Source organism: Cupressus sempervirens, chromosome 6 (genome assembly GCF_028749045.1).
Source record: "Cupressus sempervirens isolate cs-2001-9-10 chromosome 6, ASM2874904v1, whole genome shotgun sequence".
Lineage (NCBI taxonomy): Eukaryota > Viridiplantae > Streptophyta > Pinopsida > Cupressales > Cupressaceae > Cupressus > Cupressus sempervirens.
The window spans coordinates 42,498,782-42,517,684 of record NC_143123.1 but is presented as its reverse complement, the minus strand read 5'-3'; the positions used below and the strand labels follow the sequence as shown (position 1 = coordinate 42,517,684).

Genomic DNA, 18,903 nt, shown 5'->3' with positions numbered 1-18,903 from the left:
AGTGATACTAGTTGTACTGATAAACCAAGATTCCTTTTTCTACTAGACTAATTGGGGATAGCATTGTTTCTGTCTTGTCAATTTTAAGCATTTTAATGAGGGTAAATGAGATGTATTCAGGACTTAGAGGCAGCACATTTCAGATATCGGTACATCTTACAGTTAGGCATAGAAAGGTGAACTGAATGTGGGGAGAATATTCAGGTTTTGGGCATCAAGAAGCAATTCTGTGACTGGTGAATGAGAAATTTACACTTGCTTTGGTTTGCTGGATCCATGACCAAAAAATTCTACATTAATATTTTCTGTAAGCCTTGGATTGAATGGTAAAGAATAAACTGGAGCTGGAACACGTGAGTAAAAGAAGATACTGCATATCACATTTTCTTAAGTTTCATAGGTCAAATCTATGACCTAAGAGGAAAATAGATTACCACAGCTCCACTTTCAAACCATTGCCGTCCTGTTAATTTCTTTTCCTTGGGTGCTGTAAGAGCAGAATCTGGAATTAACCTGTGGATGACAACAACAGCATCAATTCAACCATAAAAAATACAACTTCAATTAAAAAAAAACCAAGTACATTTTCCGAAAGTAAAAATTAAAAGGTTATGTTTCTAAAACCCATTGGATACAATCCACTGTATGGTAACTATGCTTCTAAGTCTAGTTATAAATAGGGTAAAATGTTATGTTTCTAGGCACAAACTATTTTGATCGTGTGAACTCTGAGCAATATCTATAACATATTTTTCTATCTTACACTCTGAAATGGTCCTATACATGTTGCTTGAATCATTCACAATTTACACATTATGTTCCAGACTTGACATTCATTCAATGAAGATTCCACTTGATATGCACTGCAAGAGGGAATAAATGTTTAACAATATCTTCAAGTGTCAGCTGTTCTTAGGCCTCTGTTTGGGAAATGTTGGAGTTTCCAACTGATTCCCTGATTTGTAGCTGTAATATTCTTTCCTGATGAACCACTGAGAGTGGTTCAAAATGTTAAAAGAAAACTACATACATAGTTTCATCCAGAAGATTATGGCTAAATTTCATGGACTGGAAAACTAATTCCTGTGATTGAATGCATGATTATCTTTATAAAAAATAGCCATATTTAACGTTCAAGACTTGAGACAAAATGTTGTTCTTCTCTGTACTTCAGGTCTTGCTAGACGTAGGCCTGATTTAGCACCACACCACAAAATTCAATCTTCTCCATTACCTAAATTGAGCTTTCTTTATCCCAATTCATCACCCAAAGCTACCTTAGCCAGCCATGTCACAGAGGAAGACTAATGTCTATCCAATGATAATAATCTCCATCTGAATCAACCACTCTATAAAAATAATCTGCCACCTTCAAACCCGCGCTGCGTTCTACAGTCAATGACATTCCTTGAGATTGTCAAACTCCTTCGTATGTGGGAATACTTCCTACGAGTTTCCCCAAAAAACTGTCTTATGTCCATTTATTTTCCATGTAAAATGTTCAATGATTAATAATCTGCACTCCCACATAAATCTTTAAATAAGGAAGCCTTCTCATGAATTTAAAATAGTGTGAATCCTGCTAGGGTCTGAACTGTCCAAGTATTTTGTTTTGTAAAATCCTACACCACTGCCTCTCAGGAGAAAGCGAACACATTCCATACAACTTTTGCACAAGGGTTATATTTTGTGGCTGCAACTTCATAGCTCCCACACCCCACCCCCAACCCACATTTGATGGTTTTCCTTTCATATCCCAGTGTATCAAAGGGAGTTGCTTAGTCTCAATTGTTCCTTCCAGCACAGAGGAAGCCTTCCTTGTGAGCTGCATACAAGATATAACATAAATTGGAATGGCCGCCAAAACAACCTTAACCATTTTTGTGTGGCCAAAAAGGGTAAGCCACTTCCCAAGACTCCGCTTTTTTCCTGTGCTCTGGTCCACTTCCTCCCACAGAATTGATTTATTAAGGCCTCAGAAAACGGGAGCCCCTAAATATTTGGTCGGCAACAAGTCCACACAAAATCCTATTAGGTTTGAAATCTTTTTTTATCTGCCCTTTCTGGTGTGAAAGGAAAAACAACATTTTGATTTATCCTTGTTGAATGTCTGGCCCGAGTGTGTCACATATAGATGAAGAACATTCTTGATTTTTTCAGTTTGCCTCAAGGAAGATTCACCAGCAATGCTGTGTCATCGCAAATTGTATGTCAGTCACATTTCCAAAACTTGGTGAAGCAGTGACGCCTTTCTACAGCCCCAAATGCTACCTATTTTAGATAAGATGGCTGAGAGCATAGTAAGTAACACAAGGACATGTTCCCGGCCTTTTTCCCTGACACACCTGAGACAGGGACGCAACCGGGATGAGGGGACAACATTCCCACGTCCCCAGCGGCACCACCATTGGGCCCCTGTCTTGTTGTGGACGAGGGGACGGGAACAAGTCCCCTAACCCTTCCAAGGGACGGCTGGGTGTGCCCTATCCAACCAAACAAAATTGAAGTTTGTATTAAAAAATTAAACATGTTTTAATAGTCTATTGGGCGTATTGGATATCATATCGTGTTGCTCAGTGTAATCATCTCTATGATGAGATACTCATACTTTTGATATCTATGACTTATTATTTAATATTTATATAATAGAAGTTAGAACTCTTTCATTTGCTATTTGAGTATTTAAAATTTTAATATTTATTGTTCAATGTTCAATGCAATGTTCATGACTCAAGTATTTAAATTTTTGTAAATTAGTATTTACTATTTTACATCTTTATGTATTATATTGTTATACATATTTTATTATTCTCATTACTAGCATTTTAAGTACCACATGTATAGTATATAGTATATACAACCACCCCACCCCCCCTCCCCCCGTCCTCAGATTGAGGCCCCTTTGTCCCCTCGTCCCCATGTCCCTTAGGCCAGTGTAACTATGGCTGAGAGCCTCTGTTATAATCACAAATAAAAAGGGAGACAAGGGATCCCTACGTCAAATCCCCTTGGATGCCTCGAAGGATCCACATAATGATCCATCCATAAAAATTGAGAATTGAAGAGTCAAAGTGCATATGAAGATGCATTCCAGCCATTCATTGCAAAATTCAAATCTTTTAAGAACTGGAAGGAGAAAGCTCCAGCAAACCCTATAATATGCCTTGCTAAAATCCTACTCGATCAACATAGATTTTTGTTTTGTTTGCACTAATGAGTGAATTGTCTCATTGTCCAAAATGATGTAGTCTGTCATTTCTTTGCCCGGGATAAAGCCATTTTTATTAGAATATTGTAACATTTCTTTAATGGTCACCTTAGTTTTTAGTTTATTAAGTAGTTTCTATTTTTTGACTTTAGTTCATGATTGTTTCATAATAGAAACAATGTTGAAGGTATTTTATGAGAACTTTGTGATTCATCTTTGAAATTTTTTGCTGAAAATCACAAGCTTGTTTAAGAGTTTAGATCGCATGATTTCCTGGTTTGAGCAAAATCCTCTAATTTTCGAAGCTTGAATCTGTTTTTTCATTTTGTGAGTTGCATATTGCTTGCTAGTGCATTTAATGAGATCCAATGTTGCTTGCATGTGCATTTAATGACTTACAAATTTGCATGTGATTTTCGTGAGTAGCATGTTGCTTGCATATGTTTTTTGTGAGTTGCATATGATTGGTCGAGGGTTTAGATTGCACGATTTCCTAGTTTGAGCAAAATCCTTTGATTTTTGAATCTTACATCTGTTTTTTTCTTTTTGTGAGTTGCATATTGCTCGCATGTGCATTTAATGAATTGCATGTTGCTTGCATTTGCATCTAATGAGTTGCTTGTTGCTTGCATGTGACTCTTGTGAGTTGCATGTTGCTTGTGTGAAAAAACAACTATTGCAGTCACTAATAATTAATCTCCTATCGTAAACGATTATTAAACTGTTGAAAATAAATTCACAGCTTAATATCAAAAAATAACACAACTGCAACTTCACCAATAAAAACATGGAAAGAAATGCGCAACACAATGAACACAATATTTTTAGACAAATTGTCCCTGGAAAAACCCCCAAGGGAAAACTAGTTCTACAAATGAGGAATTATATTAAACTTCAGCAAATCAAGAGATACAAAATTCCTTGCCTCTCACTGGCAAAACTCCGACAACCTCCTAATTTCTCCTGCTGATTTTCCCCACTGTTATTCCCACGCTGACATTGTACCCTTGCTAACACTGCAAGACTGTTTGCTAACACTGCAAACTTACAAACTCATTTGCTAGCACTGCAAATGTTTCTCCAAACTTCTTATTCTCCAAATGCCCCCTAGATCCCCTTTTATACTAGTCTCGTTGGTAAACCAACGACCAAGATCGATTTACAATCGACGGCTGAGATATAAAACAACTTACCAACCCCAACAAAATTGGTTTCTAGTTGCTTCTAAAAGAAGTGAATTATTTAATAAATAATTATCCTTACTCTAACCAATTTGTTAGCAAAATCAATTATATACTAAATAATAGCATATGGATGAACAACTGTCCAAGCTACCAAAATTAACACTCCCTCTTAGCGAGGAAGCTGTTTTGCATGACACCCAACTTATCTCTGAAGAAGATGAATTTTGTCTTCCCCAATATGCCTTAGTCAGAATGTCTACTACCTGCTCCTCTGTAGGTATGTATTGTAGCTGAACAACTCCCCGTTGTACACAATCTCTGATGAAATGATATCTGATGTCTATATGTTTAGGCCTATCATGAAACACTAGATTCTCAGACAACTTAATGCAACTTTGATTATCGCAATGTATCACAGTAGTCTCAACCTTTTGACCAAACAAAGCTACTAACAAATTTTGAAGCCATATAGCTTCACATATCGCCATGCTAGCTGCTATGTATTTTGCTTCTGCTGAACTTAGGGCCACAGACTTCTGCTTTTTGATGGACCAAGAAACAACTCCTGATCCCAAGCTGAAACAACACCCTGAAGTGCTCCTTTTTTCCATTGTACTTCCTGCCCAATCTGCATCAGTATAGCCTATCAACCTGATACCTTCACCTCGAACATATTTGATCCCATACTCAACTGTACCACACAAGTAACGCAACACATGCTTAGTTGTTGTCCAATGCATTCTCTTTGGTTCAACCATGAACTGACTAAGAGAGTTAACTGCAAATGCTATTTATGGCCTAGTGTTGACCAAATACATAAGCGAACCAATCAACTATCTGTATAAAGTGGGATCTATGTACCTTCCTCCAATTTGTCATCATGGGTGTAGACATGGCTTTGCAATCCTCCATCTCGAATTTCTTCAAGATTTCAATGTAGTATTTCCCTTGACCAAGGAAAATCTCTCCATCTGTCTGCCGCACTTCCATGCTTAGAAAGTAGTGCACAAGTCTCAAATCCTTCATCTCGAACTCTTCTACAAGGTTCCTCTTGCAATCCACTATGAGCCCTAGTGACCCTGTAAGAAACAAGTCGTCCGCATAAAGAACAAGAATGAGAATCTCACCCCCAACCACCAAGTAGTAGAGGTTAGCATCCGCTTCACTCTTCACAAAGCCCATTTTCTGCAAGTATGTATCAATGCGCTCATATCACACTCTAGGAGCTGCTTGAGTCCATACAATGCTTTCTTTAATCTGCACACGTGGGTCTCTTTGTTGTGTGCTACAAAGCCTTCTAGTTGTTCTATGTATACCTCCTTCAACTCACCATTAAGGAATGTTGTCTTGACATCCATTTGATGGATCTGTCATCCCATCTGTGCTGCAAGTGAGATTACAGCTCGTATAGAAGCATACCTGGCAATTGGAGCAAATGTCTCCTCATAGTCTATTCCCTCCTTCTGAGAGAACTCCTTTTCCACAAACCTCACCTTGTATTTCTCAATGCTACCATATGCACCATGCTATCTTATAGATCCATCATGATCCAACTACTGCTCTATTTGTTGGTCTAGACACTACCTCCCACACATCATTTTGCATTATTGAGGAATATTCCTCAACCATAGCATCTCGCCATACTTGATGTTCTGTAGCTTCCTGATAGCTAAAAGGCTCACTATCTACCGACTAACTAATGCCACGTAGTCATTGAACTTGGTTGGTTGTCTCCACTATCTAGTACTCTTCCTAGGAGCTCCCACAAACTCCTGAGTATCCTTTTGTGTATCTGGAACCTCATGGTTCCTATTGCCAACTGTAGAGGATGAAATGTCGACCTCTAAGTCCGCTAGATGCATTTCTTGTTGCTCCATACTCTGTGAATCTTCACTACTTGAGTCTACACTCATACTGGTAACTGTACTTGAGCTTTGCTGCCCTTGACGTGGTCTTGGAGCTTCTGTTGGCTGCTCACTCTGATCATCTACTGGCAAATCTCCGGATCTCCTAAATGCCTTGTCCTCCATGAACTTGACATCACGTCTGACAATAATTCTTTTAGTCTCTGGAATGAAAATCCTATATGCTTTTGAGTTTTCATTGTACCCAACAAAGTACCTCCGATATAGAACGATTCTTCCTCTCAGCAACTCCATTCTGCTATGGATTGTAAGGCACAGTCCACTCTCTCTTGATTCCTTCTCTGATATAGAACTCCTGGAAGACATTTCCTTTGTACTCACCTCCATTGTCTGACTGAAGAACATTTATCTTCTTTCCTGTCGAATTCTCCACAAGAGCCTTGAACTCTTGGAATCAACTGAAAACCTCATCCTTAGTCTTCAAGAAGTATATCCAGGTCTTTCTGGAGAAATCATTAATAAAAGTAACATAGTACTCATATCCTCTGGGAGATTTTGTCGACATCGGTCCACATACATCTGAATGTACTAGATCAAGAACACCCTCAAATCTGGTGTCACTTCTTGGAAAAGATGCTTTTGCGAACTTCCCCAACACACATCCCTTACATACATCATCATGCTTTGTGCTCACCTCTAGAACACCTGTCACCGTCTCACGAAGCAATCTAAGTGCTCCATGATGAATATGGCCCATCCTCCTATGCCATAGCTCTCCAAAATCTCTAGGATTACTGCTGCTCATTAGTGCCTTAGGAGTATCAAACTGCAATCTATAAAGGCGACCACTCCTAACTCCAATAGTTATGGGTGATTTCCAATCCTTGTGCTTAATCAACACATTTGTCCCTCTAAAAAGTACATTATACCCCCTATCCTGAAAAATAGATACAAAAATCAAATTCATACCTAAGCCTAGCACATACAACACATCATGAAGTGGAATTATCTTTCCATTCTCCCTCTGAAACTGAATAGTTCCTTTCCCAACTAGGTTGAGTTTGGATAAGTTTCCCATAGAAATCTGGATGTTGTTGTCCTCCTCCTTGTAACTAGAGAAGTACTCTCTAACTCCCGTCATATGAAATGATGTCCCACTATCTATATACCAAACACACTGTGAAGTTGAGTTAACCATACAACCTAGGAGTGCAAACTCATCTTCCATTCTACTGGAGAGTTCTTCGGCACTTGCTGAAGTTGCCACTTGCTTCTTACCCTTCTTCTTCTCTAGGCAATCATTGATATAGTGGCCAAACTCATGACATCCAAAGCACTTGACCTTAGAAAGGTCCTTCTTCTCGCTTTGTGAATTCGATCCTTTGCTAGATTCCTTCTTTGCTTTCCCTTTACCCGCTAGGGCAACATTCTCTTCTTCCACCTCACTTTTCTGACTCTTGTTAGCCCCATTGACAAGACAGTCTAAAATCCTCTTGAGTGAAATCAGTCCATAGTCGATCCCAACTCGGTAAAGTATCTCATCCACTAACAACTTGAACAAAGACACTCCATTGTTTAGTAAACCCATTTAAGGCTATTCTCACTAGCTCGTCATCACTAGGGCTATCTCCAACAGTTGCTAACTCGTCCTTGACAAGTCTGAGCCTGGTGAGGTAACTAGTGACATCTTCTCCCTAGTTCATCCAAGTATTCTTTAGCTTCTCTCTGAGAATCAACTTCCTGTTGTTGGTAGCATTCTGGTACAGATTCAGAATGGTGTCCCACATCTTCACTGTATTTAGCTCTGCGATATGTGGAACAATATGATCCTTGACACCGTCAAGGATAATCCTCCTCACCTTGGCATCGTCCTTCTAATATGCTACAAGTTGTGTTGCATCCGTTGGTACAGGCACATCACTGGTAGCATAATTCTTGATACCATTCTCTTCCAACAATAAAGAAATTCTGGCCTTCCAGACACCAAAATTCGAGGCACCATCCAATCTATCCTGATCTCTCAAACCAGCTGAAGCCATCTCAAGGGATTAAAGCAATAATAAATCTAAAGAGATCAAAATTTCTTTCCTAGGGCAAAACTCTTCTACCCTTAACAATGCTTCGATACCGTGTGAAAAAACAACTATTGCAGTCACTGATTATTAATCTCCTATCGTAAATGATTATTAAACTACCGAAAATAAATTCACAACTTAATATTGAAAAATAACACAACTGCAACTTCACCAATAAAAATATGGAAAGAAATGCGCAACACAATGAACACAACATTTTCAGACAAATTGTCCCTGGAAAAACCCCTAAGGGAAAACTAGTTCTACAGATGAGGAATTATATTAAACTTCAGCAAATCAAAAAAATACAAAACTCCTTGCCTCTCACTGGCAGAACTCCGACAACCTCCTAATTTCTCCCATTGATATTCCCCACTGCTATTCCCACACTAACACTGCAAGACTGTTTGCTAACACTGCAAACTTACAAACTCATTTGCTAGCACTACAAATGTTTCTCCAAACTTGTTATTCTCCAAATGCCCCCTAGACCCCTTTTTATACAACTCTCATTGGTAAACCAACGACCAAGATCGATTTACAATCGATGGTTGACATATAAAACAACTTACCAACCCTAACAAAATTGGTTTCTAGTTGCTTCTAAAAGAAGTCAATTATTTAATAAATAATTGTCCTTACTCTAACCAATTTGTTAGCAAAAACAATTATATACTAAATAATAGCATATGGACGAACAACTATCCAAGCTACCAAAACTAATAGCTTGCACGTGATTTTTGTGAGTTGTATGTCACTTGCATATGCTATTTACCATGCTATGTCTCATGTTCTACCATATGAATGCTTCTCTGGTAGGTTTCCATAATCTTTTCCCTTGAAAAAAAATGTGGTGGGTTTTCAATTTTTTTTGCCTTAAAAAATCTCTAATGGGTTTTAATAAATTTTTTCTCTTAAAAAATTATTTGGTGGAGTTTAGTCATTTTTTCCTCAAAAATCATTTGATGGGTTTTACCTATTTTTTTCTCAAAATGAAATTTTGTATTCCCTAATCAGTGTCTTGGATATTGTTTTTTGGTTTTGGTCGATTTCTCTCCTCAAAAATCTTTGGTTCTTGTAATTTGAGAAATTCCCATGGAATTTCTATCGAGGATTCCTGTTTTCGAGTTTTTACCGAATTTTTCTAGAAAAACAAAATTTCAAATCATGGTATCTTGTAGTTTGTTTTGGGGTATCCTGCTCATCTACAGATTGTAGAAGTTGATCATCCAACTTCATAGAACCCAAGAATACCTACATGCAAGAATACCTATCACAAGAGAATAATGGAGGCACAAAAGGCAAGAGAGCTCTAAAAGTATTAAATGTATTAATCCAATAATAGAATGAAAAATATACAAATGCATCAATCCTTATAAAAGGAGATCATGAAAGCCTAAAGAGCGAATATGTATTTAATAATTAGCATAATTATTAAAAACCTATAATGCATAACTATTCTAATTATTAAATAACTATTTGCATAACTAAGTGAATCTTAAGAATGGAATAAAAGGTGACTTAATTTAAACAATTAAGTGAAGTACCTTTTACTCTAAGACCACCCTTAAGATGAACTTAGGGAGAAGCTACAAACAAAGTGCATGAAACAAAATACAACTACAATGCTAGAAAGCAAACTTGGGTCTAGGCAACACACCCATGTTAGCTACCCAATCACAACTAAATCTCTGTAAAGTGAAGAAAAAAGAAAGCCACATGGAAAAAACTCTTCTTCAAAAACAAATGGAAAAGCAGGTACAAATGCAATGTCTCAAGAGACTCCCCCCCAAAAGAGAGAGTATAGAGGCTCTAAAGTCCCCCGTGAAAACTCTTCTCCAAAAAGAAATAGAAAAGCAGGTACAAATGCAATGTCTCAAGAGACTCTCTCAAAACCATTAGTATAACCAAACCCCCCAAAAGAGAGTATAGAGGCTCTAAAGTCCGCCTTGAATGATAGAACCCCCATTGTAGAGATGTTCAACAAAGAATATAGTAGATTCAAGAACAAAGAACAATGTCTCTCCCTTTTGGAAGAAATAACATCCTGAGGAGATATAAAATCTCTTCCGATGTGAGAAGATATGAACTTGAACCAGAAGGATCTAAGAAAAGTGAAGCCCATGATGTCTCTTCACAGTGCAGTTGTGTAACGAAGACTTCGGAACTAGGACCACATGCATCATAGATGTATGGTGATTATTGGACCAAGATGAATTTGATTCTCCAAAAGAATCCTACACAGTAAATGCTAAATGTGGCAAGGCATAGCAGAAAAATTAGAAGACAATGGAGATGCAACTTAATCAAAGCTAACATTAAAGAGAAGACGTATGTCTCTAAGTGTGGAATTCAAATCCAAAAGATGGGATTCTACAAATAACATAGCGATATTCGGTAGATATGAATCCCAAAAAGATGGTGATGGAATAACCAATGATGGAGATGGAATAATTACCATAGTGTTCTACTGCATAGAAAAATTGAATGTGTCAAGTGGTAATTGGTCACACTCCACAAGCATGGAAAAAGCTGTGTGAGAGAAATGACAACAAATCTCATCCCAATGCTAAGAACTCCCACAATATGTGCATGCAAGCTTTTTGCAAGAAGCAATGTCTCTACTAAAAAACAGATTAAATAGATTGTATATCTGAAAAAATCTCACCGAGAGTTTTTTGATGATATGGACTTCCAAAAAAATCGACGCAGGATGCTCAAAATATGGCTCTGACAAGGCCAAAAAGATCTCTGACATCAACTAACAAAAAACTCAAAAGATGAAAATATCAGAAAAGTATAACTTGTACCAATGGATCGAGCTCGGAATTAGCTTTCCAGCGATATCTTGTTTGCCCAATTTTGACTCCGTATGAGCAAGTTATGAGAAAAAAAGCAACACCCACTTTTTATGACAAAAGAAACAAAAAGCGTGACGGTTTAAAGACCGTCAATTTAGGCATGCGTATACTAACATGAGACCCTGCACTTGCAACCATACCTTCTACACAAAGTGTCAGTGTACTTCAAAAGTACCTAGCTTTTCTAAAGTTTTAATTCAAAACTTTTCAAGACAAACTATAAAAAGTTTAATAAAAACTTTATCTTGTTTATTTTCATGAATTTTTTTCGAAAATTGTGCATCCATACTTGTATGGACTAAAGGACAATATTTTGGCCCAAATACTTAGGTCAAATTTAATATCAAAATTCGTGGAATCAGCCTCCAAAACGCAGCCATTAGGTCTATTTTCAGTCAAAATGCACTAAATAACAGAGGTATTCCCTACATCAAAAAGAGCAAACCTCAAACCCTCAAAGCTCCAAAAAAAATCTTCAAAACACAAATAGGAAGTAGCAGATCTGAATCTCTAATACCATGTAGAAGTTGTGAAAACCAACTTTACAAAACCTAAAGAACACTAGCATGCGAGAAACCTATTACAATAGAATAATTGAGACAAAAAATAGAATGCCTCTGAAAACATGAGAGATTTTATTATTCAGAGAGGAAATTAATAAAATATACAATGGATCACTCCTTATAAAAGGAGATCATGAAACCCTAAAGAAAACCTAAAGAGTAAATTTGTATTTAATAATTATACCTACAGTGCATAACTAAGTGAATCTTAAGAACGGAATAAAAGGTGACTTGATTAAAAAATTAAGTGAAATACCTTTTACTCTAATACAGACTACAATAGTTTAGAAGGTTTCTCGATTTTTTCTCAAAATCATGGTAGTCGTTCTCAGTGTGTGCCTCTATCATGTCCCATTTTCTAGCTAGTCGATTTTGTTGCGCCATAAGCATGTTTTGCCTTGGTTCCATGGGCAAACCAAGTTTTCTACGTGATCAAAGCATTTTTTGCCCTAGGTGATTTCAGTTGCGGGCTAATCAGGGTTGCTTCAGTAGGGTTTCTAGACATTGTTTTTAGTAAGTCAGCAGACTCTGCATTCTTAGCATTGCAGGGTAGGACTAGGAGTGTCTTACCAAGACCTCGCGAGCTATCACACATGTATATCTAAGTCTATCTAGTTAGAGATTTTAATGCCTGAAGATTTAATGTATTTATTATAAAGTGACTTATTAAATAAGATGATATTGTTAATTTCACTTTATTGTCTATGGGCACTTTATTTCCTTGAGTTGGAGGGGGGAAGGTATTATTTTAAAAAGGAGATAAAGAAACAAAAAAGGGAATGCAAAGAGTCACCTGTTTGTGCTTAAAAGGGAAAATGGAGCTCATTTCCAACATACCTGGTTTTGTGATTTCGATTTCACCTTTCTCTCTTCGAGAGTTATTCTCAAAAGCTTCAACTTTCAGTAGGTGAGAGGACGAAAACCCTCAAGCTTGGGCAGTGAACAAAACCCCATTGTCAGTTGGAGACATCGCACAGGTGTTCCACATTGTATTCCAAGTTCATTTTTTCTATTATACAATCTTCTTGTAGCTTTTGTATTTGTTAGTGAACAGATTGTCCTCCAAAGAAAAATATACAAATTAACTCCAAAAGCCCAAATAGGAAGATTGAATATGTACTAACAGTTGGGTCACCTCACTATTGAAAAGCATAAATGCCCTTTGAATTTATCCAGGTACAGCTCCTCGTGTATAATTTACAATGAATTCACAAAAATACAAATACGGATGCTTTTAACCAGAAAGCACAAAAGGTATACAAACATCCACTCATAAACACAACGTAGATGCGAGGAAACTGATTAACTACAAGAAAACAAAAAACAAATGATACAAAGCTCATTTACCCGATCTTTACATTAAAGATGAAATGCAGAAAGAAAGACGAATTATTCTCTCCAAACACACGAATAACACAGCCCAAAATCTGAATAATAATCATAGAAATAACTGTATGCATCAAGACTACATTTAGAGACAATTAAGCTAACTCACAAATTAACATTAACTCGAAAGCTAATACACAAACCCAAAGTTCTGATATACTAAAACTCTCTTCCTCTAAAAACAACAGAAAAAAGAAAAATCTGCCCCTTGATACACATTGATTATTCATTCAGAGAATTATATATCCTCCTATAGCACAAAATCCACTAGAAAAATACATTTTCCCCACTCTCTTTCTGTTATTTCTGACTCTCTGTTCACAGGACCAAGTCTGCTTTCGAAAGCCAAAAAGACTAGAACCCCTCACTAATCTCTCTTCTTTGTATTTATTTCCCTTTCTCGAACAAGTCTGTTTTCAATTATGCAAAACAGATTCTTGAAAAGTGCTTTTTCCATTGCCAAGTGTCTCTATGTCGGGTTCCACGAATGTGGAAACATCCCAAGTCCATTATGATATATATCATTTCTAAAATTTTATTCCGTGAAGATTACAAACATTCATAAGAATTCAGGTCACATTTTGTTCTCTTATAAGTCAGACATCACTATGATAGTCAAGACTCCGCACATGAATTGTGATGCCATGTCACATGTGGAGGCTTCCACCTTCCTAAATTATCGGCCATGTGTCTATCATCTTGTTACTTTTTTTTTGATAGGCCAATGCCTTCCTCTACACATGTTCACACTCATACCTTGCAATCAAGAGGGACATTTGAACATCAATAAGGCTGCCATGGGTGCAAATTGAATATTGTTCTTCAAACCGAACTTGGGAATTCAGCCAAGACTCAATTGCCTAATGTATATCTACTATACATTCCTTCCTCTTTGGGATTGAGGTATATGCCTTGCCTCAATATATTTCCAAGCCATAAATTTTGGTGAATATTTTGTTAGTATACATCACATATAATGGACACAAGGAATGGCTTCGAATCCCATATTTTCCATTGATGAACTTGCGACAGACCATGACAAAATATAATTTCAAAGTCATCTCTTCCCATTCGTGCATTTGCCAATGCCGACGTCCATGCTACTCATGATTGTCAAACTACTTCCATGGGTGCCCGATCGCCATCATGAGTCCATGCGCCCGCGAGCACCTTTGATGGAGATCGAGAATGTTTTTCATTTTGGGGATCTCGAACACGGGTATTCCATTGAACGTTTCAAACACACACAACTGATTCAACATTCACCTCCTTTCTTTGTGAGCATTATGCATGACGATCAACCATGTTTTCTCTTCATTATGTTTGAAACTAATACCAATACGAACGTCCACAGTCCCCAACTGTGAAGATGATCTCGATTGGTTGAAGGGCTCAATTCGTAATTCCCTTACTGCTGTCATAGGCTGAGCATAATTTGATACAAATGCATCCAAAATGAGAGCACATCCTCGGTTCCAACTTGACTATGCATTGCCTCAAGCGATTTTTCCTCACTTGACCATGTTTCTGTAAGAATAAACATCTGTTATAAGCATGAACTAACTTATCATTCTCTTGTTTGATGGTTATCACTCCATACACCCATAGTGACTCCAATGTTTTTAATGGATCCTTGTCAGTTATAAGAGCTCATTGACACATATTCAATGTATTATGTATGTAGCTTCGAAAGTAGTCATTAGTTGGGATTCTCGATTAACCATACAACTTTCGAATTCATCCCTTGAATTTATGAATCACATGCATTTAACTTCCAAATCTGCATCTTGGTCTTTCGATGGAAGATCTCTTCAAATGGAGACTCTTCATTGAAGGGAGTCCTGTTTCGACAATGCTTGATGAGGGAAAAGATAAATTCCTTTTGATGTAGATCCATGTATGACCTCAATGTTTTTGACAACTCCACTTTCACAGGGGATGACTATGATACTTCATTAATTGAAGGGCTTCTTGGGTTAAATCTTCCTTGATGGAAAAGAGTGCATGTCATGTAGGGTCTTTATAATTAAGACCAGTTCAACACAAATCTTTAAATATAGATTGTTTCAAAACAATTTTAGCCTTTGAGTATTGAGTGGAATGAGATTTTGACCCTTAGATTTGGATTTGAACTTTAAGGCTTTTGAAATAGATCCATTGGACTACCTAAAATGTTGAGCCTGAATCTATATACCTGAACTTTATACATCAAACTTGTGAATCTCTTCTAGACCAATTAGTGCCAGTCAAGTTATTGAACTCAACCTTTGAACCTGAATTTCCGAAACACTGAATTGCAAGATGAACCATCTAAACCATCGAACCACGACTGGTTTGAACCTTAGTTCAAAGAGGTTCAAGATCTCATACTGAAAATTTTAAGGGTTCATATGGGTACCAAGAGTATCTATGATCGTATTTATGGCTTATTTCATTAAAGAGCTTCAATGAAATGTCAATTCTGAAATGTAATTTTGCTGGAGATTTAATGCAATAATATTTTGGGACTTCTTCTATCTAGTTGTTTATTGGTGTTTTGATGGTAAAATCTGAAATCCATTGCAATATCTATTTGTTAAAAAAAATTGAGATTCGTTCAAGGTTTTTGAGAAAATATTCGGTTAGGGATATTTCAGCCTCTAGCTACGAGGAACAACTTTCTTATCCAACATTAGATTGGACATTTTGTGATGAAATTTTGCTCAGAAGTTTTGCAAATTTTGGGTGGGTTAGTGGTAGACTCATCTCAATGGAAGAGTCGGTGGCAGGTTTTTGTCCCTTGTTGTAAAGCTATCTGAAGAAATGGGCAGTCTTCTCTATTTTTTTTGGATGGATTCTAGCTACTTTTCGTCATTAGCTTTTTGCAAATCCAGGGAGGGTCTCAATAGCAGCAAAATGTTCTAAAGAAATTATGACCACAAGACGTGCACTCTTTTACAGGGTAGTTAACAATGACCATTAAGAGAGAGTATTTGAATATTGTAACATTTATTTGATGATCATCTTAGTTAGTCTTTAGTTTATAAATTGGATTCTATTTTCATCTTTAGTTTATGATTGTTTCATGACAGAAACGTCTACTTTGTAAACCTATATAAGTGACGCAATCAAGACGAGAGAAATCCCCTACGGAGATATCTAACCTTGCAACTAGAGATTACGCAACGGAAATGACAAAACATGATAATAAATACAACCACCAAATTTAGAACAATAGCTTTCAACTATCATCAAGTTGGCCTGCAAGTGCAAATCACAAATGTTTCAACAGATGTGCCTCATTACTAAGGGCATAAACCTTATCCCTAACCTTCACTAACAGATATATTGGCTCTCCTCATTACCAACTCCTATATAAACTACCCCCTCAACAACTATTAACCTACATATATACAAGATCGCCAACCACAAATCGGCTTATCCGATCACCAATCCCCAAGATAAAGAAAAGTTCTAGAATCCATAAGAACAACCCCCAAACAGATATATCATGGCATGCGACCACACATGGAGGTCGGCCACACAAATAAGAGCATAGATCAATGTGTACATAGGCTTTATATAGTTTGAATCTCCTTCACAGGACAAATCTCGCCAACCTGGCCGTTCAAATAGGAAATGCAATATAAGACCAAACCAATAATAAGATATAAATCGGATCAAGTTGTGAAGGTAGACATAGGATCTCCATGATGTCTAGAACACACCATAAGGATCACATAAGATAATGAGCTAATTGGAATGATCGCTACCTATATCACAAAAAATTACCCAATTGGACTAGAAAACAGATAAACAAAAAGATCTTTTGGGGTGATGCAAGATTGCCAGCTACCCAGGGATGCTCCTGCATCAGACACCCTAGGTGTATAGGAAGATGTTCCATAAGAGTAACTTATGAACATTTGATAGGATTCAGGACATAAATCCCATGCTCATTCTTAATCCACATGTCCTCATTTGCAAGTTACATTCTCTGCAAATGGCTACGTTGACTATCCAAATCCACAAGCTCAGTAGTATACCATCTAGCATAAGGCATAACTATGCTACTACTTCCACAATCTTTTCTTTGATTTAACCTGCATCTATTGCTTCTGCCTCTGTTGCTCCTACAGTCAACAATCAATTTTTGCTTCCTTTTTTGTTGCTTGACTCCAAATATGTCATTACTCTATAACTTCCTTGCCACTGATTTATTCAAAATATCCTGATGCTCATCTGATACCGCTTCAGTAGCCTACTGCTTCCACACTCTTTGATCATCACAAGCCTTCAACTCTATCAATTTAGATCCATTTATCGATATGTTCAACAACTGTACAGCCTCAGAAATCTTCTCAACCACCTGTTGCAAATCCATCACCTTCTGTTCCAAAGTGTCTGATCCTCCAAAGTGTAAGTCCTCATCATACAAGTTCCCAACTTTACTTCCTCCTTCAAAGGAATTAGTGTGAATTTCCTGTCATTCTTACAATAGAAACAACATTCCTTTGGCAATCATGAATAGCTCCAATATCATATTGCAAAGGTCTTCCTAAGAAAATATGTCAAGCACTCATGTTAGCAAAATCACAGTATACCTCATCTTGGCATGGTCCAATGTTAAACTTAACATTGTTCTTTCACCTCCATGTGATTATCCTGAAATTGACTTATCCCACAAGGACAAGGATGTTCGAGTCTCATCAATCCAAGTTTTTGGACCATCTTCTTTGATACCAAATTATGAGTATTGCCACCATCCATAATCACTTTACAACATTTGCCTCCTCTGCAAATAGTTTGGAACAACTACCTCCTCTGAATGGGCTGCAGTTCCTTCTTACTCAACATATCCCTATTGAACATCAAAGATTCTCCCATCTCAAGTGCAGCCTTCCTTTCAACAAGTTCATCTTCAACTTCCTCCTCATGTGCCACATGGTTTTGTTTACCCTTACCTTTGCTAGGATCCTCCAGACTTTGATAAGCTTTATGACCAACATTCCCACATTTGAAACAAGTGTCTTTGAACTCTTTGTTGTTCCTACCTCTCTTAAGAATCTTCTAATCAGGTTCTTCAATAACAAGCTTGTCTTTGCCCTTATCAGCAATTGATTTATCCCTTCCTCTAGAGTTACCTTGTCTTCTTCTTCTTAACTTATCTTCTGCCCCCAGAGCAACTCATAAGTATCTTCAATTGAACTAATCATTAACAAACTTAACTCGTCTAGGATATAAAGTCTCAAACACTAACATCCCTAGCCACCTTCTTCTTAGATGACTCAAAGTATCCAGATCTGATTATCATCTTGTAGAATTCTTTAGTGTATTTCTTAACTGTCAAATCCTTTTGCTATAGATTCTGCAACCTTTGGAACAACTCCAATTCGTATGAACTTGGTCTTAGGTCTAGAAATCATAACTTTCCACCTAGAGATATTAGGTTCACCATTATCTTCTCTATCCTTTTGTAACTCTTTCCACCATACGGCAGCATGACCCTTCAACCTAGTCTGTGCTAACCTAACCTTTTGAGGATCCTTAACATCTTCAAGCTCAAAGTAATCTTCTAATTCATTAATCTAATCTATCAAATATTCAAGTTGTAAAGAACTAGAAGAACATGCAACATTTGTTTTACGACTCTTGAACATTTGTGCCATAGCTCTAAATAATATTTCTCTCTGCAAGAATCTCAACCTCTATTGTTGTAAGATCTTCAACAACCTCTTCAAATTCATCTTTGGTCCGAGGGTTCCCCCGAACCCCAGTCAAA

At 37.2% G+C, this 18,903-nt stretch overlaps 1 protein-coding gene across 9 annotated transcripts in view; it reads right to left on the bottom strand.

Moving 5' to 3' along the window:
• LOC149551019 (Ubiquitin-conjugating enzyme family protein) overlaps window positions 1-18,903 on the bottom strand; it is a 226,836-nt gene that overhangs the window by 47,124 nt on the left and 160,809 nt on the right. For all 9 annotated transcript variants that reach the window (XM_089786585.1, XM_089786591.1, XM_089786586.1 and 6 more), the window contains one exon: window positions 435-513. In XM_089786585.1, coding sequence (XP_089642711.1) covers window positions 435-513 — 79 coding nt within the window. The remainder of the gene's footprint in view (window positions 1-434; window positions 514-18,903) is intronic.